We start from the raw sequence: 26,575 nt of genomic DNA on the forward strand, positions 1-26,575 counted from the left end.
ATGTTTTAAATCCTGTGCAAATTATACTACAACCTATGATTCATGATCATGAGGAAAAGGGAGGTGCTGGGGTCTCTGGCTTAAAACAAAGAAGTAGCATCCATTTTCATTTACGTCTAAAGAGATAAAAAAAACAAAGAATTGTACTCCAGCCTTCCTCCTCCAGACAGCCTGGCAAACACACACACAAATAGTGGCGATGACATCAACTCTGAGTCACCATCAGAAAACAGAAACAGTAAGAAACAGAATTATTCATATTTCAATACCACATATAACCCCAGGGAGGGCATGTATATTTGGGGGGTAAGAATTTTTCTAACTGTAAAATTGTAAAGCCTACTGCTTGTTCTTAAGACAATTGAACTGGCAACGTTTTGGTGCATGGAATGAAACTTACTCACCCAACTGAGCCACACCCTCACCCGTCCATGCCTGGGCTGTGGGCTCCATCCCCAGTAGAGGGTGTGCAGGAGGCAGCCAATTGATGTTCCTCTCTCACATGTTTCTCTCTCTCCTTTCCTCTCTCTCTAAAAACATTTTTTAAAGACTTTAAAACCACATATCACTATCACAGGGCATTTGCATCTTATCACGCGCAAGGGAAGTCTATAAAGTCTACACATATTCTTTATGTATCTGAAAGCCGACCACTATGGAGATGCCACAGATCGTGCGTGTCTGCAGGAGTGTGCAGGACTGTCCCCCAGCCAAAGGTAACTGCGTACTGAGGCCACTTCTTGAGGAGCTAGATGACCATATCGCACCAAGAACACAGTTAACCGAAAGACCTTTAGAGCTGGCTTTGTAAAGGGGTTTTGTCCTCTTATTTGAACTTGGATGTGTCTGAAGTACAGGAAGTTCAAACCATTTAAGAAACAATCACAGTCCCAGAAGGAATCACACACCACAGGACCCGTGCAGTTTGCATCTCTGTCCCCCCACCAGCCCCCCCCAGCACCCCCCCCCCCCCGGTTCTATGTTTCTCAGCTGTGGCTGGTCGTCACCAAATCTCAGGTGCAGAGACGGCTTCTGCTCCCGCAGAGCTCCCTCCCTCTGGCATGGTCCCATCCGCCATGTGCAGGGCTCTCTGGCACGCGCGCCCCCCCCCCCCCCCCCCCCCCCGGCCAGTACTGATAGCAGTTGTTCTGTACCTTCCTTGGGCAACAGCAGACAAGTGCTTTGGTTTTAAAACCAGACATCAACCTCCTTCCTTGTAACTCTGAAAAGGGCTCCTGGCTTTTCCCTCCGTTGGAGGAAGCACCCCCCTCCAGAATGATGACAGCCTCGAGCTACGACTGGGTAAGGCGCGCCCAGCACTGGCACCTGCAGGCCAAACCTCTCCAACAACAGACATGATGGAGAGGTCTTTGCGGACCTCCACACCCATATCCAGGAAAACTTGGGGCGATCCTAGGACCACTTGCTCACTATCTTAAAGGGGCGGTTGGGTCCTCATCCACGTGTGACAGCTGTGAAGAATTAACTCCCTTTTGCCTGTCCTGGGGCCTCTCCTCCGTTGACACTGGCACAGCTAAAGGCACCTCCCAGCCCACACCTACAAAATAAACAGTCACTTCGTTCCCAACACTCCGGACCTGGTTTTTCTACGGCAAATACTGACCACCTGTTGGGCCTAGAGATCAATGAACAGTCACGGTCAGGTGCTTAGACCTCCTTGGTGTGAAGGAAAACCCCTATTCTGTAAAACTAATGTTTGGAATTCTCTGCTATTCTTTGGACGGCCTCTATCTAATTCTGAAAAAGTAACTTTGCTTTCTGGCCTGCTTGAATAGTGGGGGAGATAAACTTAGCTGTCTGACCTTGTAGGCCAGAGACTAGAAACACCCAATGCCATGCCAGGTTCATTTTTTAATTGATAGAACTGTGTAGTTGCCAAGGCCGCCGCCAGCAAGCGCACAAAGGGCTGGCTCTTCCATAAAAAGGGAAGTTCTGCTTGTAGCTTTGCTTAGAATTTGGATTCATTTCCCTGAGCCCGCCGCGGTGAATAAAGTGTAACTCCAAACTCTCAGAGCGCTGTTTGGTTCTTGTCCGGTTTTTCTGTAACATTGGTACCAAACTCTATCCGACTGAGTCAACCGTAAAGAAAAGTGAGGGGAACTTAACGGGTCCTGAGCCCCGAGCAGTGGCCTTTTTAGTGCCGCACTCCACTCAATACAAACGTATCCCAGGTTGCTGGGTACCTGGCCGGGCAGGTGAGAAGCTAATGGCACCAAAGGCAGAGTGCAGGGATGGGGAAGCGGGAGGCGGGATTTCTCAGCCAGGGATTATGTTCCTGCGATTCTTGGTTAGAACGGGAGAAGAATTTTCTCAAGGAGGAAGTATTACAAATGAAATCCGGCATCATGGTGACTATTCTATTCTCTCTGTTTTAAACACACTTTTGTAATTTAGCACAAACACTTTTTTTTCCTCGTAGGAAAAGTAAAAGCTAAAACAAACTTAACAAAATACTGCATATTTATCAACTGAGAACTTGCTTTGCTAGAGAAAGAACTGACGTCATCTGTCAGTCCATTTGAACAGTTCTCCTAGCTGGTGATGAAATCAACTGAACTTTCAAACATTTCAAAGGAAAACAGAATCAGTAAGTCCACCCTTACCTCTCCCCACCCCATCTTCCGATTGAGCAGTTGCCTTATGCAAGGTTTAAGCAACTGATGAACAGTATTTCTCTCAGAATCTCTCGCATTACCTATTCACTGTAATTACTTACCTGTCACCCCACCCCACTAGAATACAAGCTTCACAGGACGGGGGCTTTGATTTGTCCACCACTGTAGCCCCTGCTAAGCACGCAGTAGGCACTCACATATGTGTTGAATGAAGAAGTAGAATGGTTGACTCATAGTCAATACTAATAAAAGGATTTGTGAATAAAATGCCTTTAAGAATATTGGGAGAGGTAAATGATGTCAAACGGACCCTTTAAGCTGGCAAAGGAGTAACTCTTGCCTGGAAAAGTGTACTTGCAGTGACCTTGAGCACCGGGAACCCAGGCTTTTAGTTGGGATGTGCAAGTGTTTCTGGAACTTCTGTACAGTGAAGAAGCAGTTCCATTTTATAATCACACACTGAGATGACACTATACGACTTACTCAGTCTCAACCGACACTGGCCTCTAGGTAGAATGGCCCAGAAGAACTTAAAAAAACAAAAACCTATGCATTGACAACCTCAGGAACAGGAAGCCCCTGGAATCCAGTGAAAGGCAGCAGGCAGATGCCCAGAGCAGAAGGAGGTCGCTCCGGCGCGGAGCTGTCCTGACCGGTTGGCCAGGACGCTCAGCTGTCTCCACTCCAAGGTGACAGCCCGCAGGTTAGAGCAACAATTCGCTTTCGCATTCACAGTGGCTCACAGGCAACAACAGAATTTTCATGCCTTAGTAACAGGCTGGTCTGATGAAGTAGCCCCACCCTACCTCCCAACTCTCCACCCCCCCTTGCCCCACCCTCCACACACAAACACGCTCGAGGGGAGGGCTGGGTGGGCCTGGGGAACCGCCAAAGTTGCAGGGTCTGCGGCGTCAGGCCGGCGGCGACCTTGGCCTGCTGGGGGAGCCAGCCCCGTCCCGGCGCGGGGTGACGCCGGGAGGCTCCCCGCGCCTGGGGAGGGGGTCCGCAGAGCCTCCGCGTCCGGGCCCCCGGCGTTGGGGGGAAGAGGGGGCCCCCCGGGGCCAGGGACAAGGGGCACAGTCGGGGCGGCGGGGACTCACCTGCAGCAGCACGGCCAGCAGGAAGCACAAGTACATCTGGTAGATGCCCATCTCCCCCACCACCTGGAAGGCCTGCTCCACCTCCATGGCGGGCCGCGCCCCCCTCCCAGCACCCGCACCCGCACCCGCACCCGCACCGGCTGGGACTCGCGGGCGCCGCTGGGGAGCGCGGGGCGGGGCGGCGCGGAACCCCGGGACGGGGCGCGGGGCGTGCGATGGGCGGGAAGCCCGGTACCCGGCCGGCCCGGCGCTTCCTGTTACGGGTTGTATCCGAGACAGAAACAGAAACGGCTGGTGCCAGCGGCTCGGAGAGGAAGAGGAAGTGGCTCCCGAGCGGCATCCTCTCTGATGGAGAAACCGGGAGCCGGGAACCGCAGCCGGGGCCACCCCCGGCCCCCGCTTGGGGGCGCGGAGGCGGGAGGAAGGCTGGGCGACCTGGTGGCGGCTCGGCAGTATTTGTCCTTTTGTGTGAAGCAGTTTAATGTGAGGAGGGGGGAGGGGGCGTTCTAGATCCTTCGCGGAAGAGGGCTGTTCGGCGTTTCTTCCCCGTCCTACCGGCTTTGCACCACTGATAGCTTCGCTTATGCAAACGTGCCTTATGCAAACGTGCACGAGGTGCAGCGGGAGCGCGGAGAGGAAGGATTCACCTGCGGGAGAGGCCCTGGCTGCCCAGGTGTGTGGGTGGGTGGGAAGGTGAAGAAGATGAGGCAGGGCCGCCGGCCTGGCCCCTCATTCCCCCGCCTCCTAAGGCTGGTTTTGACAGCTGCAGAGTGTTCCAGCGTCCAGGCCATGGCCCCCAACACAGTATTGGGAGGAGGGGGCGACCCGCTAATGTTCTAGCCTCGATTTTACATCCTTTCTGCCTGCTGACCTGGTCTGGATTTGGCTGTAGGATTATGGTAGTTTAGTAAAACGAGTTGGAAGTGTTTGGTAAAACTCTCCTTGAAGCCATCCGGACTCCTCTTGCTTTTCAGAGTGAGCCTCTTTATGACAGAGATAGGTAGGTAGGTAGGTAGGTAGGTAGGTAGGTAGGTAGCGCATGCCTTTGTTGCTTTGTGCTCTTGAATTACTTCATTTTTTTCTCTAGAAACCTTTGTTCATCTTTTTCTCTTAGGATTTTTAAAAATCATGCTCTATTTGTGTTTATGACCCATTTTTCCAATCTTAATATTGTTCGTTTTTATTGTTCTGTTCTTATCAGTCTTACCAGGTATTATTTTTTAAAGAACCAGTTTTGTGATTTTCCTATCTATATATATTTTTTTTTATTTTCTATTTTATGGATTCTATCAATTCTTTTCTTTTCCTCCTTCTTTTGTTACTCTGTCATTTTCTTCCTAGTTATATGACTTGAAGGCTTAGCTTACTTGCTTTCAATTTTCTTCTTTTAAGAATAATTATTCTTAAGGCTATATGCATTTCTTTCTGGGTACTACTTTTCTGTGTCTCAGTTTTATCATGTAGTACTTCCATGTCTTTAGTTTTTTGGTTTTTTTTTTTTTCTTTTAGAGAGAGAAGAAGGGAGAGAGAGAGAAACATTGCTCAGTTGCCTCCCAACTAGCCCTGAGGAGGGATCAAACCCACAACCTAGGTATGCGCCCTGACCGGGAATTGAACCTGAAGTCTTGGTGTACAATACTCCAACCAACTGAGCCACCCAGCCAGGGCATTACTCCTACATTTTTAACATCCACATAACTATACACTGTCTCAATGTTTACAGTAATCTAACGTATCTGTTCTCTTTTCAAACTCATAAGAACTTACACAAGACCCAGGAGTGCTTTACCTGAGAAAACTTAACGACATGAAAATGCCATTCTGGAAAACTTGGATAGGTGGCTCAAGAAGTGATTGTTGTAGTGTGAAAACACCAGTGGAAGCGATTTGTGTGAAGTGTTTTAATAAAAAATGTCTATTGTTAAGAAAAATTATCGGGCACTTGGAAGAGGCCTGTATGTCCTTCAATGCAGTAAGGAAGCTGGGATTATTTAATTCTGTAGGGAATTTCCCTGTGTTTGACTTTGCTATTTGCTATGAGTTAGAACCCAGGTACTGTGCAGTTAATGTGTAAATTTGTAGATTTTTGTTCAGTAGAGATAAAATGATTATATTCAATAGAAAAGATCATCTATTATTTCATTACCCCGTAAAACATTAACTCGTTTTGTATCTGATCTAGCAATCTTATTTTAACATTCTGGGTTTTTGTTTTTTTTTTGTTTTGCCTTGAAATAACCAGTTCCTCAAATGCTCTTAGAATCAGCTTTACCATCCTACTAATGCTTTCATTAATTAAAATAAAATCTCTGACATGGGTTCATTCTATATTGGTTAGAGGCACATTTTTAACTTTTGAAACTTTTTCTTTGACATCGTGATGTGTACGAGTGAAAAAAATTAGGTGTTAATATAGGACCTACAGATAAATTAATAAATTAAGTAAAAATGGGATTATTTCATCTTACCCTAAAAGTGTACATATTTTAAGTGGGCCCGAGCATAGAGGAGTTGGTTATTGCGAGAGCAGAAAGTACAACCCGGATGGTGTCGGGATGAGGTCTGATGGTTGCTAGAGGCTAGGTGTGCAGTGCTGAGGAGTTTGAACTTTTTCCTACGGGAGATGGGAACCACTGGTGTGCCATAAGCTGGAGGAGTGTGATTTTTAAAGATGATTTGACCACAGTAGGAAATACATACAGCACCAGTTGCAACACTGTTGTAATGGCCCAGGCAGGCCTCAGACCCAGTGCGGGCGTGAGGGCTTATACCAGAACAGTGACACCGGGGATGGAGAAATAAAGTCAAATTTAAGGTAAAAATTGATAGTGATTGCATTTTGCAGAGGCAAACGAGTAATGAAGAATGACTCCTAGGTTTCTGGCTTCAATGACTGGGAAAATGGGAGTACTCTTAACTGAGACAGGGAACATAGAAAGTGGGATAAGTTGGTGGTGATAGGTTGGAGGGCCTATGACTGGAATAATGGGACTGAGAGGTATTCCTCTTTTATTTAAAAAAAATTTTTTTGAGGAGTTGCTTTATTTTTATTTTTTAAATATATTTTTATTGATTTCAGAGAGGAAGGGAGAGGGAGAGATAGAAACATCAATGATGAGGGAGAATCACCTATCGGCTGCCTCCTGCACGCCCCCTACTGGGGATCCAGCCCACAACCCGGGCATGTGCCCTTGACTGGAACAGAACCCGGGACCCTTCAGTCTGTAGGCTGACCCTCTATCCACTGAGACAAACCGGCAGGGCGAAGTGTTGCTTTTTTAAATGGTCACTACCCCTTTAAGATCCTGCCCTTCCCTCTTAACCCACCCAGGCCCAGCTGGATTTCCGTGCCCCAGTTTACTGTCATTGCCAGAGCTTCTGAGCATGCGCTGAAGGCAGAGCTGGACTAACCAATGCTCTCCTGGGGCTCAAGGTATTGCATCTGTGGCTCTCGGCAAAGAGCTCCATTTTGAGAGCACAGTTTCCCCATCTAAGCATTCTTTTCTCATTTTTTCTCTTAAGTCTTTTCTACCATAATTTTTACAGTACCTGTCTCTTTCTTTGATAACTCAAGAGTAATGAACATCTGAGGTTTTTCAAATAGTAAAAAAATTATAAGACAATGTTTAGAATAGGGTATCTATCCAATACACAGCTCGGGGTCTATGAGAGGAAAACAGGTTAGCTTAACTTGGTGAACTACATAAAGCTCTGAAGCAATTATACTCAATCATTACAGTTTGATCATAAAACCTGCACACCTAACCACTGTGTCCTGTCTTTTGCTTCACAGCTAATGTGGTGTCCCAGAAGTCAACTGAAACTTGCTGTGCGAGATAATAGACTTCATGTATGTTAAGCGTTGTATCAGATCCTTTGGGAATCAGTGTTGTACACCAGCCTAAATGTACCTGGAGTTATTGTCTTTTTAAGAAATCTGAAGAATGTTGTTCCTTCTGCAGGAACCTTCACGCTGAGATGACCCTAGAATTCAGCCGCGGGCCGGATTCGGCCCATTTGAAATGAATAAAACTAAAAAAAAAAAAAAAAAAAAAAAAAAGACCGTACCCTTTTATGTAATGATGTTTACTTTGAATTTATATTAGTTCACACAAACACTCCATCCATGCTTTTGTTCCGGCCCTCCGGTCCAGTTTAAGAACCCATTTTTGCCCTCGAGTCAAAAAGTTTGCCCACCCCTGCCTAGATTGTTAGTTTGTCACAGCAAGATGCCTTAATGAACGTAGTCAGAGTGCAGATACCTGCCAACCTTAAATTGATATAAACACAGCAAATACAAGGGAATAATCAGATCACAAGGAAGCCAGATTCTGTGGGTAGATTTCTGGAAGGAGGGAGCAAGAAGACAAAGGGAGGAGAAGCAAAAAGAAAATGGACTTTGCAGTGAGATGGACATCATGTGTCTGTCATCTTGCTGCTCAAACCAACACCCATCATTCAAAAACCATCCCTAAGTTGATGAAATATATATATTAAAACAGATCGAAGTTTAATGCGGAGAAATAGGCCATTTCTATGTCTCAAACCTTAGCAATAAAACAAAAGAGTAGGAATAGAGGTAGGTCTAAAATTCAGGAGTTACAGTAGAGAGATATGAAATATGGGGGAAATTATGTTTGAGTTTAGATACTAGAGTGTTTTGTTTGCTAAGAGTCCAAATTTACATGTTTTTCAAGAGGCACTGAGCTTAGATAATAAGACATTCATTTAATTCAACAAATTCATTCCTGAGTGCCCAACTTTAATGAAAATGTCAGTGTTGTTGTTGTTGCTGTTATTGCTGGTGTTTCTTACATGGGAGAGTTGTACAACTATGTAATACAGGCCAAAATGGTGAATTTACTATACTCAGGGATCAATACATTGAGGCTGTGATTTGATGGGGTGGATGAAAATGTGCCCTATAGGAGGAGAAATGCCTCAATGCTCCTATAATTAAAATCTGGATGCTTCTGGAACAGTCTGAACCTCTTTAGTTGGTTAAAGTATTGCACAGAGAGGATGGTAGCCTGCGTATCAAGAGTCGTAGCTCCAAATGGACTGTATAAGTTAAAACCAGCACTCCACATTGCTTTCAGAAAATAGGAAGCCAAAGTCGATTTCAGAGAGTCAAGTCTGCTACACTTGACCTACGCAGTCTCAGAAAGAGGGGTCGCCAATCCTAAACCATTCTGAAACTCCTAAGTATTACAGTTCATTCAACAAAGGCTTGCTGAGCAGTTAGCTCTACTGGGCATTGCTTTACAACATTAAACTGGCAAGGCCTCTACCAGTCCCTGGCGGTGCTTACATTCCAGAGAAGATTTTCTTCTTGGCCATAATACTGGATGGGATGGGTGGGGCGAGAGCCAGGAGAAGGAGGAGTTGTTGGCTATGGAAATTACACGCTTGCTGCTCTGTTATCTGATCATGAAATCAACCCCAAGTCAACACATAACAGCCTGAACCAAGTAGATTAGATTATAAAGGAGACTTTATCATCCATTAAGTCTTCGAAGGGCTCTTGTCCCTGTGTTTATCGGCTGTAAGAAGAATGTAGCCAAATCTTGTCTCCCAATAGTGAAAGCCACTGAGTAGAAAGTTACATGAATGCACAAATTCACAAAGAGAATTGGCATGATTTTCAGAACCAAATGAATCCCTAAGGTACTGGCATACAGCTATTTGAGCCAAAGGATCGTATTACATTTTAAACCATATAAACTCATCTTCTTCTTCAGTCTTCATTTGCATGAGAAAAGTGTCTTATTCTCAGCCAAATTAGCAAATCAAATCCTCCTGTCAATTTTCTGTTCCAGCACAAGATTGCGAATATTCTGTTTCATTTTCCTCTCCCACCAGGCTGAGATTCTTCCTTTAACCTTTGTTAGTCACAGGACCTTCTGCCAATCTAAGGAAAGCTAATGGTTTATCTCAGGAAAATGAGATGCTGGAGAGGGTGCCCTCATACCCACAGACACTGTTAATGTCATTTTTTAAAAATCGCTGAGTCCAACTCCCACATTATAAAAATGATAGATTAAGGCTACAGGAGGTTAGATAATATATTTACTGAAAGTCACACCGTTGGCAGAACAACACATAAAACCAAGTTCTCAGAAGTGTGTGGGCTTTTTGTTTGGTTGGTCGGTCGGTTGGTTGGTTGGTCTTACAATCTGAAGCCACTCTCAGGTATAGGCCGTGCCTCTGAACCTTTTTTTATCTGGAAATACTAATATAAAACAACAGTATCTTTGTAACACATTTGTGCTCTGATTCCTCTGTAAACAGAGTAACTAGGTCAGTTTTAGGGTGGGGCTGTCGCTGAAGAGGCACTTCCTGTCTCCCAAGCCAGGACACTAGTTGGGATATGTACTAACTCGGCAACTTGGCTACAAGCACAGACCCATGAAGAGAGTGTTCTCATCTGTTGTGTGTGAGGCCAAAGAATGGACTAGTGTAGCTTTCCTTTGTGGACTGTTCCTTACTCAACAGCCATTCTGCCTTTGACCTGAAAAACGGCCACGGAGCTCCTGCCCCGTCAGGCATATTTCTTGATGGTCTGTGAGAGGGTAGCATATGGCTAATAACCATTTACACCTTCTGAAGTGCTCTAAGGATCCACTAACGGCTGTTTTGTCTCTTTGGTTTACTGTTCTAGCACTTTTTGCAGACAGAGCAGTAAATGGTTTTTTTGGGGGGTGGTTTTTTTTTGGTTTTGTTTTTTTTGGAGGTCCCTTTTAATTTCAGATGATGGAGAGGATGATCTGTGTGGGCTGCTAATGGATTCTCAGCCTGGTGTGTTCAATGACCGTGTTCCTGATGTTCATTGTCATCACCGTGTCCTCGTGACCAGCTTTCCTTTTCTTTCCTCTCCCTCCCAGGGGAGACATGTTTATAGAGGACAAAATGAAGCACTAAGGCAAGTGAAAGAAGAGATTTTCAGAGCAAAATGTCCAAGGCAAAACATGCATTCGTACAGGTGAGAATAAAGATATTTGAGTTGTTCTGTGTTTATGTTTTTATTTTTAAAACATATCCTGTTTATTCCCAACTCTGTGTGGTTTTGTGAGATAAAAATGTGCTCTCTTGCAAGGAGATGGGTGTCTCTTGAAACAACATATAATGGAAAGATTTTTCATTAATTTATTTTTTAATTTGTTGGGTATTAAACACTTGAGCAGAGAAGTTTTCTATTTGGTGAGTGGCTTGCACAGGGCGTAGATGTTCTGACCCAGATGTTCTCTTTGAAGCTGGATGGAGCTCTCTGCCGTCCCTGCCAACAGGTGACCAGCTGGCACCAAATATAAGCATGACAGCTTGGGGCACTCAACTGAGACCCATGTTTCTATTTTCCTTCATCCAGGGAATAGCTAAAAACACGATCTCCAATTCTCTTACTGGCATGGGGCAGTGCAGAAATAAACGAGTTTTCAGTGAACGATCCTAAATAAAAATAGTTCCAATCATCTATCATTTTAACATTTAAAGTTGGTAGAAGTGTTTTAGGAACTAAGGTAATGTATGGACTAAAATTTTGTGAGCCCCATGAGTTCTTCACCACATGAACAAACTTAAAAAGCTAATCATATGGGAGATTTCAAATTTGAAAATTCAGCTTTGAGACCGGTCAGTGTTAAGTATGTTGAACATAAGAGAGACCTGTACCTCCTTGAGGGGGATGCGGAGCTAGGTGAGAAGACCCAGGCCTTCTCCTTAGACCCTACATTGCTTGCTTTGTCTGAGACTCAACATAGCTATGATAGAGACTTTCACAAATATTTCATATCATGTCTGAACTTTAATGCTTTTAATTAACATTGCTTTTATCATTTTAAGTGTTCCTTAAAAAGTTCCCTTTACCCTAACTGGTTTGGCTCAGTGGATAGAGCATCGCCCTGCGGACTGAAGGGTCCCAGGTTCGATTCCGGTCAAGGACATGTACCTTGGTTGCGGGCACATCCCCAGTGTGGGGTGTGCAGGAGGCAGCTGATCGATGTCTCTCATTGATGTTTCTAACTCTCTAGCCCTCTCCCTTCCTCTCAAAAAAATAAATAAAAATATATATTTTTAAAAAGTTCCCTTAAAGGATAGTGAAAAGGAGAGGGGGGAAGATATTATGGCCAGCAATTATGAGAGGTCTGCCACAATAAGGCTCAGCCCATTAGACTTTAGAGTCAGATGGGCCAACAGGCAGGTGGACCTGACATACCAACCTGTTCTCAACCTGGTCATCCGTCAGCCTTAGCCTGCTGCTCTGTCCTCAGCGACCTAGAAGTCCTGTACTTCCTACCAACAATGTCAGTGTGGGGCAGAAAGGCATCTGGAATTCTGTCACAATCATCCCTTCCTCCTGCTACCCCCAGCACCTGTCAAGGTCACTTCAGGATTATACATAATGTATAATGTTCCCAGGACAATTCTAAAATACTTCCACACAGGGAAACAAACGTACAAAGTTTCATGAGACAATCTTTTATAGAAAAGAGGTTATAGGACTGGTTATAGTTTTTGGGGGGTTTGTAGCGGGGGGGGAGGGGAGAACTTTTACTATGATTGCTTATCGTTTCTTTTTTTATATCTTCCACTTCTCATCAAAGTCATTCTTTCCTTTAAATACATGAGCATATTTATAATAACTTCTGAAGTCCCTGTCTGCTAATCTGCTAATTCTGGTATCTCTTCATTTCTGGGTTATTTCTGTTGACTGATTTTTCTCTTGGTTATAGGTACCAAATTTCTGCTTCTCAACTATAATAATCTATAATAATAAAAGCATAATATGCTAATTAGACCAGACAACCCTCCAGAGGAAGCCAGGGCTGCGAGGGAAGCCCGGGTCTTTTTGCCGGAGGAAAGCCGGTGCCAGCAGCTGGGGGAAGGAAGGCCTACTCTTGCACGAATTTCGTGCATTGGGCCTCTAGTATATAATAATTGCTTATCGAATGCTAGAAATGGTGAGTTTTTATTATTGAGCACCAGATTTTGTTGTCTTAATGGAAGAGTGGTAGACTTTGTTCTAGCAGGCGGTTAATTTACTTGTGCATCCACTTGACCTTCGAAGCTTGTTCTTAAGCTTGGTTGAGGTGGGTTTGGAATAGTCTTTACCTGAGGACTAATTGAGTCTTCTGCACAGGCATGGCTCCAAGGGCCTTGAGCCTGCTCCAGGTGTTCACGGTAGACTCGTCCCATTTGCCTTTTCTGTATCCTGGAATTGCTTTCTGAGATCACCAATGACTTAGCATCCAAAGGATACTTTTCAATGTTCATCTTCCTTGATCTGTTGTTGGTGGTGGCATTTAACATTGTTAACCACCCCACCTTCTTGAAACACTTCTGAGATGTCTGTCTCTTGACATTCTCCTTATTTTCCTCTTCCTTTCGTAGCTATTTTGCTGGTTCTCCTTCCACCCTTTGAATATTCCTTGAGCTTTCTTTTTCCCCAGCCATCTTCTAACTTTACTCTATAGTCTCTCTTTCTCCAGGGGATCTCATGCTGTCCCATTGCTTCCACTACCATCGATTTACACTGAAGAAACCACGTGTGTGCATGTACCACTCAATCTCAGACCTCTTCCGAGCTCAGACTCCTCCATTACCAACCACCTCTTCAATGTCTCTTCTTGGATACTTTGAACACATCAGGGTCTAAAGAGACCTCATGAATCCAGCCCTCTGCCCCACACCTGCTCCTCTCCCAAGGTTCCTGTCTCATCGAAAGGCACAATCCAGTTTCTCATGTAAAAAAAATCTAGGAGTCATTCTTGAAGGCTCACTCCCGATGAATCTGAACCATCCCATACCATTATTTTTCCTTCTAAGTGTCACTTGTTTGTGTCTCCAAGATCCTGGTTGGTCCTGCACACCACACATGGGTCTAGAGAGGAAGAGCGGCCGGGACATGCTACGGAGTGTGGCCCGCAGCCAGAATGCTTTGGAAGAAGCAGAACATTTTCTATATCCTCGGAGAACAGTTTAGGTAGGAATCAGGGAACCTGGGGCGGTGTCAAGGTAGGATACAGGGTGCAGCAGAAAACTGGGTGAACCTCTAACCATAGGTCAGATGGACCCAGAATGCATCAGTAGATTCCGGGGTAGGTCAAGTCCAGATTAAACACACTATAGTGCTTTGTACAAGATCTCAGTGTACACTTTTGGAAGAGACCCCCAAAGTGACTGAAATCACATTTCCAACTTTCCGAAGAATGGAGGCTTGAAACACAAATTCGCTTATATAAAAAAAGAGAATGTTCTGTTTCTTTGTAGAGGAACAAAAATCATACCCAACATATGAACTACATCATTGATAAAGACTATATTTAACCTAAATTGTGAACAAGGGCAAATGCAAAGATTAAGTAGGTTCTGTAATGAGGGAATCTCTATTGCCACCAACCTCACCCAAGCCACAATCACGTCTTGCCTGAATCACTCCCTAAATGTTCTCACATTTACCTCCAATAACCACTCCACACCAAAACATGCGTGATCTTTTTGAAATGCAAATTTTATCCTATCACTCCTCTGTTTATAATCCATTAACAGCTTCTCTTTGCCTGTAGAGTTCAAATTCATTTACCAGGCCCTCCAGGGCCCTGTGCTATCTGGCTAGTTCCCCTCCAGTCCTCTCTTCTTCATTCTCATTTTGCTCTCTATGCCCTGGACTTCTTTCACCTCCAGCTAATTCCACAGGACTCCTTCTGCCTGGATCACACCCTTCAGTCCCTCTCCACACACACACCAACCTGACCAACTCCTAGTCATCCTTCACTTCCTTGCTCAATTGCCACTTCCTCTTTGAAATCACCTTCCCTTGTCCATTTCAGTCTGAGTCCTCTTGGGAGCCACTCTCATTTGCCCCATGTCATAGCACTTCACCACCACTGTGTTCCACAAGGGCATGGCCAGGGTCTCTCCTAGCCTCCATACCCAGGACAAAGCACCCCCCCCTCCCCGCCCCCATGGGGCTGTCTGGCATAGAGAGGGCATGCAGTAAATGTTGGGTGAAGGAAAGGAGTCCAGAAAACCCATTCCCACCAAAGTATTCCGTGATCATGGTCTAAAGTGCTCCCTGGAGGGTGGAGGATGTCCAGATAAAGTTGGTAAAGCTCCAATGACTGGCATATTTCTTAGCCGGAAGCTTTCCAGCTCCTGACACCTCAGGCTGTCCCCCTGGAGAAAAGGGAATAGAGAAGTCTGCCATGACCCTTGAATCCCTAGGTCATCTGCCCCCTGCCTGTCTCTCTGACTTCATCCTGTTTCATCTCTCCTCCCCTCCCACTGTGCTCAACCTCTTGCCCACCTGGGTCCTTTGAGTGCTGTCCTCTGTGGGATGCTCCCTTCCCCGACACCTTGCTCTTTACAAGGTGAGCTCCTTTGCAACACAAATGCCACTTTCCAAGAGAGGCCAGCTCTGCGATTCGCTGTCACTGCACGCTCTGTCTCGTCATAGCACTTAGTCACACATGGCAACTTATTTACTGGTTTTAGTTTATCCCCTTTGCTAATAATCTATAAATGAAGGCAGCTGTCTTGTTCAATGTGTTTCGCCAGATCCAGCACAGTGCCTAGAGCATGGTTGGTACTCAACAAATAATTTGTTGAGTAAACGAATTAATGTTTATAATAGGCCATGAGCTGATCATTATAGTTCTTAACTATCGTATCATACATAGCTTGACAAGGAAAACTGGAATGCTCTGGTTAACATTATGGGGGCTTGGTGAGCCAGACTTAAAATAAATCTGAAGGCACATCTGGATGGAGTGCTAAACTAGAGGTGGAGGGATTTTGGGAGGTCAGGGAAGGACAAGGGGGTGGAGAATCCAAGACTAGAGAGTGGGATAAAAGGTAAGGACAGGAAAGGTGAGGGAGCACCTAATCCTTTGATTTGTGTTCTCTTAAGACCTTTGTCTTAGAGATTTCTATTTTCCCTGCCTTAAACCTGTAAAAACTAATGTGATTGAAGGGGGAAATGCAGCCTCTAGGTTAAATTTGGCATGTCATTGGGATCCTGTCTTGGTTTTCTTTTGCTGCCATAATAAACTGCCACAAATGCAGTGGCTGAAAACAACTTCACAGAGAAATTTACCCTGTGACAGCTCTAGAGGGCACGGGTCTGAAAGGAGTCCCAGGAGGCTGAGCTCCAGGTGTCAGCAGGGCTGGGTCCTTCTGGAGGCTCCAGGGGGAGTCCGTTCCCTGCCTCTTCTGGTTTCTGGTGGCTGCTGACATCCCTTGGCTTGTGTCCCATCTCTCCATCGCCTTTTCCTCTTCTGTAGTCAGGTCTCCCTCTTCTTCCCTCTTAGAAGGACACTGGCATTGCATTTAGGGCCGGCCTGGGCAGCACAGGGTAAGCTGCCTGCATGGAGGCTAATCTTTCTGTATTAGGATCCTTCACTCAATCGCATCTCCAAAGTCCCTTTTTGATATAAGGTAGCATTCACGGGTTCCAGGGACTAGGCCAGTGATGGCGAACCTATGACACGCGTGTCAGAGGTGACACACGAACTCATTTTTTGGGTTGATTTTTCTTTGTTAAATGGCATTTAAATATATAAAATAAATATCAAAAATATAAGTCTTTGTTTTACTATGGTTGCAAATATCAAAAAATTTCTATATGTGACATGGCACAAGAGTTAAGTTAGGGTTTTTCAAAATGCTGACATGCCAAGCTCAAAAGGTTCACCATCACTGGAGTAGGATGTAGATTTCCCTGAGGGCCATTACTTAGCCTATCCTGGGTCCGTTTCAAATTTGAACGTCTATCATGCCTATTTTTTTTTTTTTAAGTTTGTTTGGTTTTGGTTTGGCTTATTTTTGGCACCCTACAAGGTTTTTGTTTTTGTTTTTTCTTAAGAGCTCTCACAATTTCCAATGCAAATCAAACCTCAACTCTAAGTGTAGTGCCTCTCATGCCTCCCAGACCCAAGCTTTGTTTTTACAAGAAAAAGAAAGTATGTTGTAAAACAACAACTTGAGTTTTGTTTCACATCTGGCCTCTCTTTTGAAAGCCCCTCCTGTGAAACTCAAATAAATATTTATCTGATTCCAGTTTTTCTGGAGATGTCGAAAACAAAACGTGGAGAGATCTCTGTTCGGCCAAGTGCCCAGCGACAAGTTTTAATATGTTTCTGATCTAAACAGATCCAGACCTGCGCGCCCAGGCGAAGAAGAAATTCCCTGCAGGGCGCTTCTGCTTTTCTGCTTTGACTCAACAGAACTGGTGCTTGATGGTCCGCTTGCCTTTAGGCCTTTATCTACCTGAAAACCTGGGAAGTTACCTACCCCCCGGGGAAAGTACTTACTCTTAAGGAAAGGACTTTCATGACCACTCCCTGAAGGCACATAATTTAGAGCCTGATTCCAGAGCCGGGAGCTGCTCTTTGAAGGAGACCGTAGGTTCTGGAAAGAACCCAGCCTTCTCAGCTCAGTTGCCATAGGCATGGCAACTTTCAGCTCAGTGCTGTCCGAACATTATGCTTAAATACATAACTTAGAATAAAAAAAAATTTTTTAAATAGTAATAAAAATAAATACATAACTTAAATGTTTTAGTAGCCACATTAAAAACAGCAGAAAGAACAGTGAAATTCATTTTAATGTTAGTTTATTTAATCCCATCTATCCAAAATATTTCAACATGAGTAAATAAATAATTGAGAGATTTTACATGCTTTTTTTTTTCCTTCCTCACCAGAGGACATTTTCTTCATTGATTCCAGAGAGAGAGGAAGGGAGAGGGAGAGAGAAACATACATCGATTGGTTGCTTCCCGCACACACCCTGACCAGGGATTGAACCCACAACCTGAGCATGTGCCCTGACCAGGAATTGAATGGGTGACCTTACAGTGCACAGAACAACACTCAACCACTGAGCCACACCAGTCAGGGCACAGCATTGTTTTTGGCAAGTGGAGTTGAGGCAACGCAATCATCTATTACTGGAACTACAGGCCAGTAAAATGTATGTGAGGGATGCTAACCTTGGTCAAATGATTGCAGTGTGCTGGGATGTCTTCTCAGTACCTGGTGTGTATTAACACAACTGCCCTCACGGCAATGCTACATGGTATTCATCTCATGCAGAAGAGATTCAGATTAAGGCAGAGGTTGTGCGGACAGTGAGGAGGCAGGGCTGGATTTGAACCCAGGCATCTGGCTGCAGCGGCCAAGCACTGAACCGCCTGTGGCACGGGGCTGCCTGCTGTCTGTACTGTGTCTCTTCCTGAGACCTTCCAGGAAGGTCTGACCATTCCCCCCTTCCCAGCCAGTCCCTTCTGCTATGGGCCTTCTTTTCCTCTTCGAGGGGAGACAGCTTCGTGTCTAATGGATGGAAACACACGTTACCTGGGCTCTGAATGATTCTTCTCTTATAGTGAGAGGGTGTCCTCCCGGCCTCTCTGGCCTTCAAGACCCTGCTGTGAGGACCCGGGGCCTCAAGCAGCCCCTTCCCTAGTCTCTTGAGGTTCATTTTCAAATAATCCAAGACTGTCTGGTGGGCCCTTCTGTGGGTCCAGTCCTGACAGGACCTTTCAGAGACACGCGTGGTGCATGTCTGTCCGCCATCCGGCTTTAGAGCACGTGAGTGTCGGTCATTGCCCTGGGCTGAGGACTCAGGTCTGACCTGCACTAAGATCCCAGACAACTAAACTCTGGAGTTGTTTTTCTTATTTTTATAAAAGTTTCTATCTTCTAATTTATATGGGGTGTCCCAAAAAATGTATACACACGCTTTGAATAATTATAAAGGCAGTGTTTACTAAAATACATTTCATTTTCAAAACTGAGCTACCAGCTATTGAAGTGTGCACACATTTTTAGGGGACACCCTGTATGTCTCTTGTCTCTTCCAGGTTTGTCTCTCTAACCTGGTCAGCACATGTCCCCCTTTGCAGCGTTCTCGACTGCCTGCCACAGATCCGATGGCCCATCTTGGTAGAACTAACTGCCTGAAGAAGTTAGCAGGTCCTGAGCCAAGCACTGAAGGATTGCACGAGCACCGTGCAAACTATTTTCAAATTTAAATTCAAACGTTTGTTGAGTCATTAAGTGCCACACTGGCCGGCACTGTGCTGTGTTTCTTACCTCATGCCCAGGACCACCCTGCGAGTGGGCAAAAGTGTCCCCATTATGCAAACACAACTCAGGGCCAGTGAGGGCCCTGCCAAAGGTCAAACAATGAAAAGGATGCAGAGTTGGGATCAAGCCCAGGCCTTTTGGCACAACTTCCGCCAAGCCCTCCATTCCTTTTGTTGTTGCTGAATTGTGGGCTCTAAATTGCCAGTTAATTAACCTCTGCTTAAATGGTACTTGGTTTCCTTTTTTTCTAAAAACAAGTTACTTATCATTGGAAACTCTTTCTGACCTTAGCATATTCAGTGGCCTAGTAGAGATTAATTAGCAAATGGACATTCTTTTGCCAGGAAAAAAAAATCACTTTATAACAGACAATTACAACTCAGTTCGTTTCAAACAAATTTCTACAGTCTGGCAGTGCTGTCAGGGGAGGAGGAGCTGCTACCTGATTGAGCAGACACTTACTGGACCCTTTACAAATAATAGCTCCCTCAGTCCCGCAGTAGAAACTGATTATGTTCCCTACATATTCCAGACGAGGAGACTGAGATTTGTAAGTGGCACAAGCAAGATTTGAGCCCTAGAAGCGTGTGTCGAGTCCAGGGGTATAAACACTACACCACTGTTCCTTCTTTGCTAACTCGTGTTCTGTGCTGCGCCGATCAAAGCAAAACCATAGCACAGAAGAGGGAATAGGAACAGGGAGGGGCCAGGAGACCCTTCTCTGGCAGCAGAAAGGATCCAGCGGTGTGTGTTTAGAACACCTTACACAAGAGGTTCTCAACCTTCCTAATGCCGCGACCGTTAAATACCGTTCCTCATGTTGTGGTGACCCCCAACCATAAAATTATTTTCGTTGCTACTTCATAACTGTAATTTTGCTACTGTTATGAATCGTCATGTAAATATCTGATATGCAGGATGTATTTTCATTGTTACAAATTGAACATAATTAAAGCACAGTGATTAATCACAAAACAATATGTAATTATATATGTGTTTTCCGATGGTCTTAGGTGACCCCTGTGAAAGGGTCGTTCGACCCCCAAAGGGGTCGTGACCCACAGGTTGAGAACCGCTGCCTTACACCTAACTGGAGCAGGTTGCTAAATCAGGGAAAAAATATTTCATAAAGAAGTGGATTGATGTGTCACATTTGAAGTTATGAAATGGAAAGAGAAAAAGAGAAATGCATTTTGCTTCTGTGTTTAGAGTTCGGAGGATGAAAAATAACCTCAATTCTACTTTTGTCCACAGAGGGGAGCAGAGGGTTACAAAGGCCCCAGGCTCAGCACAGTCTACTCCAGTTCTTCCCTCCATTTCCACTTTCTCTTGGTTCCAGCCTTAGGATTAGCTAGTTCGCAAGAGGAAGAATGGGGGTAAAGCTAAAGAGATGGTGACAGATTAGTTCACACGTTTTCTTTTCAAAGGTTGGTGAGAAAGAGGGTTTCAGACAGGATCACGTGGTTGTAAGGAACAGAAATTCACCAGTTTCCTGGAAAATCCCGAAAATCCCAGAAGCCCCAGGGCTGGGTCTCTCTCTTGGCATCTCTGCTGCTCTCCTCTCTCCCCTCAGCCCTCCCCTTCCTTTTTCGCTCTCTCCGTGTCTCTGTGTCTCGCTGCACCTCTTCGCTCTACCAATCACTTCCTTGTCCTCTGTCTTATGGAGCTTAAATTTCACCTCCTCGGAGCATTAGCTTTTGTGTGATTTCGAATCAGGCTGACATCAGAGCCTCCCTTACCTTCAGCTGCACTGCTAACCCGCCCACACTCTCAGGTTCCCAATTCCTAGTTCCTCGAAGATCTACCCGAACGGCCCATCTTTACAACGCAGGCTGCACAAGCCACAGGCTGGTCTATACACTGGTGGCCTTTGGGCAAGCTGTCTGTCACGCGTCAGCTGTCCAATCAGTATAGAAAATGTGTGCCTCAGCTCCAGGGACTGGGTGGAGGCGGGACTTCCTCTCAGAAGGCACGTGGGTGGACAAGCTCCACAAGGAGCCCAGTGCCAGGCGGGGGAAGCTCACTGCCTGGAGCCACACTTTAAGAGCAACTTCCGAGTGTGTGTCACTGACCTCACTGCACATTAAAAAGCAATCAGTGTCCTTATGGTCCGTCCAGAACAAAGTCCTTTGGATGGACTCCAAGGTGGATGCTTCTGATCTTAGCTTCAACTCCGGCTGAGCAGGCTGGTGGAGATGTTAAGGGAAAACCTGCCACTTTCATTTCGATGGTGTAAGTAAATGGCCACCTCACCATGTGTGACCGGTCTTCAGACCGGCTTCCTCACCCAGAGACACAGATCACACAGCAACCTCTTCCTCAAAGGAAGACGTGAGAACTCGGTCCGCACTGGAGCGCTTCTCTAGCACCTGGCTCATGTGAAGCACTCCATCAATGGGATTTGCAAGCAGCTAGATCCCTTTTCCCAGGATATCCTTAGGGCGTATACATTTTACAGAGAAGAGGCCATTAAAATAGAGACTTGGTAAGTATGACCTGCATTCTACTAACTATTTATCTCTGGCCATCTTTTGATACCCTCAACCCCAACAAGATCAAAGGAAAAAGAGAAAACCTCATTCTCAATGAATCAAACAACCATGTTTTCAGTCAGATGGCTTAGGTACGAACAACAAAAATCAGTTCTTGCAGATACAGACAGGAAAATGATACGGAACAGATGTTGGGCTGCTCGCTGACTCACTGGGAGAGTTGGAGAATCTGGTCAGAAATGACCAGAAACAAATGGGTGAGGCAGTAAGAGCCACCACCACGATCAATTACACCCCTGGAACTGCCTGTGAGCAACCCACTGCTGCGCTGTGAATAGTGGCGTCCGGGCTGTCCTACCTCCAGCATTGCCGGCCTGGGGACCGCTGGGGCTGCTGCAGAAATCCATTCTCCACTGCCCCTGCTTCTTCTTTTTAAGACTTTTTTTTTTTTTGAGTGGTTTTACGTTTACAGAAAAATTGAGATTAAGAGAGTCTCCAATTACCTGCTGCCCTCACACATGTATAGCCTCCCCCACTATCAACATCCCCCACAGAATGGTAGGTACAACTATTACGTGATGAGCCTACACCATGCACCATTATTCCCCGAAGCCCGTAGTTGAGATTAGGGGTCGCTCCTGGTGCTGTACATTCTATGGCGAACCTATGACATGTGTGTCAGAGGTGACACGCGAACTCAGATTTTTGGTTAATTTTTCTTTGTTAAATGGCATTTAAATATATAAAATAAATATCAAAAATATGTCTTTGTTTTACTACGGTTGCAAATATCAAAAAATTTCTATAAGCAGAAATAGGCACCAAAGTTAGGGTTTTTCAAAATGCTGACACGCTGAGCTCAAAAGTTTCGCCATCACTGTTCTATGGTGTCTCTTTTTATAAGGCACTAATCCCATCAGACCAGGGCTCCACCCTCATAACCTCATCTAACCATAATGACCTCCGAAAGGCCATTCTCCAAATCCCATCACACTCAGCAGTTGGGGCTTCAACATATAAATTTTGGGGGGACATAAACGTTCAGTCTGTAATAGGTACTATTTTCAGTAATATTTACGAATATAACATTTTCTTTTTTCTCAAACTTTGAGGGAAAAAGTCATGCATCTATCCATTGATTAGGTGGTTATTTTCTTTTTAAAACAATTTTTATTTATAGATTGAGAGAGAGAGAAACCTCGATTTGTTGTCCCACCCATTTGTGCATTCATTAACTGATTCTTGTATCTGCCCTGATGGGATCAAACCTGCTAGCCACCTTGGCAAATTGGAATAATTCTCTAACCAACTGAGCTACCCGGCCAGGGGCTAGATGATTATCCTCATTATTTTGGAGCATCCACTGTGTGCCACACCTGTGCTCTTTCAGGACTCACAGAGCTCCCTGCAACCCAGTGTAAACATCCCCTCACCTGCTTTCTCACTGGCTTCCATGATCACCTATTCTTTTTCATGCGTACTTACTGAACAAATTTCCCAAGAGTTTTTAAATACCTTTTTTTCTTAGATCCCCACCTTTCTTTCAATGTGGCGCAGCAAATGGAAAAGGACAACTGCTTTGCGCACCCCATGCTTCCCAGTGTGACTTCCCCGCAGCTCTGTCTTTGCAATTAATTTTTACCTCCTCAAAGGAGAGGCCCCCTCTGCCCATAGGTACTATATTTGGCCGTTAGGTGTTTAATAATTAATTGCTTAGATTCACAATTTTTCTCCTCATTAATTCAGCAGGCATCCAATTCACTTGTAAGAATGATTCCGATTTGTTATTTATTTCTATGTTTATGTATTGGTGTGAGTCTAGGTTTTTGATTAAAGACTGCTTTAACAGCCCTAGCCCATGTGGCTCAGTTGTTTGGGTGTTGTCCTGAGTACTGAAAGGTTGGCAGTTTGATTCCCAGTCGGGGCACATGCCTGGGTTGTGGGCTCCATCCCTGGTAGGGGGCGTGCGTGAGGCAGCCAATCGATGCTGCTCTCACATTGATGTTTCTCTCTGTCTCCTCTCTCTCTAAAAATCCACTGAAAATCTTTTTAAAAAAAAAAACAGATGGTGTTTACATGTCAACTGAAAACTATGAGAGAAGTTATCAGAATTTTTCAAAACATTTGGGTCATTTTGTATATACACATTGTAAGAGGAGGAAAATTAAGATTTACTAAGTACTCACTCTAAGTGTCAGTCACTTTTACATCAAGTGTCTCATGTAAACTACGTAAGTGCCCTGGGAGGAAATCTACCCATCAGGGTTTGGTGCAGAAAACAGTAATACTCTGGCTACTTTAAACACAAAGGGAACTTGGTCCTTTCTAAAGTCCTGAAAGAACTAAAGGAACAAGCTTTACCTCCATGAATAATGGCTCCCCAGATGCCACCATAGACCGGCCACGGGAACTGCTCCCTCTGCTGCCTTGGAATGCCAGGAGCCCAGAAGATTCCACACCTACTGCAGCCTCTGAGAGCCTTTCATCAGAGCCATGCATCTGGGACGTGACTCCAACCTCCCAGAGGGGTGCTACAGCTGCCAGAGTCACACCAGCCAAAGTCAAGGCCCTTTAATGCCCTTTAAGCTGTTGCCTATTTTCCTACTTGATATAGTTTCAAAGTCATTCCTCAATGTGCACATCTGATTGGATGAAGCTAAGTCACATTAAGAACCTTAATTGTAAGGAGTCCGATAAACATATAGTAGTCTTTCAGCTTTTAAGCCTCTGTAGGACAGAAATTCGTATTAGAAGGAGGGTACAACAAGTAGAATACAAATTAATTCAACACCTTTAGGTTCCCTACTCCCAGGGAGAATGTCAGAAAGGAGGCATAATAGACTGGATGCCTTGGAACGAAGCTACCACCATGATAGGGGGCCCAAGGAGCCTATGGGAGGGTAAAAGACTGTGGAGAGAGAATTCCAGACCCCAGCTGTCCCAGTAAGCCTTAATTTAGTTAAAATACATGCTTGCACAGTCATGTGCCACATAACATTTTGCTCAAGGACAGACCACATATACAATAGTGGCTCCATAAGCTAATGGAGCTGAAAAATCCCTATCACCTAGTAACACTGTAGCCGTAGTAAGGTCACAGTGCAACCCATTACTAACGTGTTGGTGGTGCTGCTGGTGTGAAAAACCCTACTGCACCGTCAACTGTAAAAATATAGCACATACGACTATATACAGTACAAGTACTCAAAAATGGTGATAAACGACTGTGATGCTGGTGCATGTATTTACTATACTGTCCACTTAATCATCCTTTTAGAGTGTATTCTTTCTACTTATTAAAAAAGTTTGCTATAAAATAGCGTGCCATATTAGACCGGGCAGCAGCCTCATACATCTCATGTTTACCAAGTCTCTTTTTTTATATATATATATTTCATTGATTTTTTACAGAGAGGAAGGGAGAGGGATAGAGAGTTAGAAACATCAATGAGAGAGAAACATCGATTAGCTGCCTCCTGCACACCCCCTACTGGGGATGTGCCCGCAACCAAGATACATGCCCTTGACCGGAATTGAACCTGGGACCCTTGAATCCGCAGGCTGACGCTCTATCCACTGAGCCAAACCGGTTAGGGCTACCAAGTCTCTTGATTGCATGATTCTCTCTTGTGCTTGACTTAATCTCGTGTTGTTTTATAAATGTAGTGTAGCCTCAGTGTACGGTGTTTATAAAGTCCCTATCAGTGCACAGTCATGTCCTGGGCCTTCCCAGGCACTCACACTCACTCAGCCAGAGCAGCCTCCAGCCCTGCCAGCTCCATTCAGGGCAGGGGCCCTACACAGGTGCACCATCGTTGACCTTTTGTGCTGTATTTTTTATGCCCCTTTTCTATGGTTTGATATATTTAGATACACAAATACTTACCATTGTGTCCCAGTTGCCTACAGTATTCAGCACAGTAACATGCTGCACAGGTTAGTAGCCTGGAGCAATAGGTGAGGCCATAGAGCCTGGGCGTGTAGGAGGCTGTACCATCTGGGTGTGTAAGGGCACGGTGATGCTCGCAAAATGATGAAATGGCTTACGTACGCATTTCTCAGAACATACACCTGTCGTTAAGTAGGGCATCGCTGTTCATAGAAACAAGACCAGCAGTCGAAGGAAGTCCTAAAACCGGCAGTGCAGTTTTAATTAGTTGAGTATAGAGACTAATTAACATGCAAATGAGGAGCTTACCAATATTAATCATCTGTTTTACTAGGCAGCTTTTACTAAAGAGTTTCTAACGAGTTTGCAAATTAAGTTTCTTTGACATTAAAAATCAGCTAAATGCCTGTCTGAGAATAATCTCTTCTAACGCAAGGGCAGGGAGGGGGGACTTTTTTTTGGATGAAAAACAGCAGCGTTTAAAACCAATTCCCGTGTTGGCAAGCGCCGCGCAAGAGTTGGGAGGCAAGCCTTCCAGGCTCTAATTGAAATCATTTCAGCGAGAGAGGCACCAGGAAACAGTGGGAACAAGAGACAAACAAGAGTCACGGTGGTTTAAAGGTGCGTGGACTAGAAAGCTGCATCGCAACATTTACGTTGGTGATTGGCACTGTTAAAACCCCCAAGAGCTTACCCACATTTTAAAAACTATTTTACGGCCTTTATCATATTTGTAGGTTGGGCATGCTGATGACTGGGTTGGACCCTGATTTATCAGAGATGACTGGAAGCATGGAGATGGATTGCAAGGTTTTCCTGTGGTCGCTTTACTTTCAGGATTCATTTCCATTTTGTTTGTAAAGAAGTGTATGGGATGGGGGAAGAGGGAGACCTATGTAATACTTTCAATAATAAGGATCTTTTTTGAAAAGAGAAGTGTATGGGAGCTTGGGCTCGATTGCATAAATCGTTTTCAGTGTCAGCTAACTTTCTTATTGTGCCATTCAGCCAAAAATACAAAACAAGACAATACAAAATAGCCAGTACCTCTAGGTTCCCTACTTCCAGGAAGAATGTCAGAAAGGACATTCTGTTAAGGAGACAACAGAGTGGATGCGTGTCTCTGAACCTCTGCTCCAATCGACACGCACTTGCCCTTTAAGAAATGTTTTCTCTCCCATCATATCCCTATGGAAATTCAAAGGAAGCTTTGAAGTGACATACTTTCAATCAGCTCACAATCTGTGTTTCTTCTCAAATTTCTGCAGCTCTTATGCCCTCCCCCCTTTTTTACAGCTATCAGCTCAAGTTTACCAGGCTAGACAGATTAGTTTACTGGGACAGTGCAGATATCAGTAGTGATGTTGGCTCTCGG

The 26,575-nt window shown here is 44.8% G+C and overlaps 1 protein-coding gene across 11 annotated transcripts in view; it reads right to left on the reverse strand.

Annotated features, from left to right (window-relative positions):
* SLC22A15 (solute carrier family 22 member 15) overlaps positions 1-4,094 on the reverse strand; it is a 41,024-nt gene extending 36,930 nt beyond the window's left edge. For 4 of the 11 annotated variants that reach the window (XM_036342710.1, XM_036342714.1, XM_036342713.1 and 1 more), the window contains exon 1: positions 3,737-3,957. In XM_036342710.1, the coding sequence (XP_036198603.1) occupies positions 3,737-3,823 (87 nt within the window). In that variant the 5' untranslated portion in view covers positions 3,824-3,957. Of the gene's footprint in view, positions 1-3,736 lie in introns of all 11 variants that reach the window. The other 7 variants (XR_004973222.1, XR_004973221.1, XM_036342709.1 and 4 more) reach the window with 4 other exon arrangements.
* Positions 4,095-26,575: the final 22,481 nt, after the last annotated feature.

The sequence above is a fragment of the Myotis myotis genome, unplaced genomic scaffold, assembly GCF_014108235.1.
Source record: "Myotis myotis isolate mMyoMyo1 unplaced genomic scaffold, mMyoMyo1.p scaffold_m19_p_18, whole genome shotgun sequence".
Taxonomy (NCBI): Eukaryota; Metazoa; Chordata; class Mammalia; order Chiroptera; family Vespertilionidae; genus Myotis; species Myotis myotis.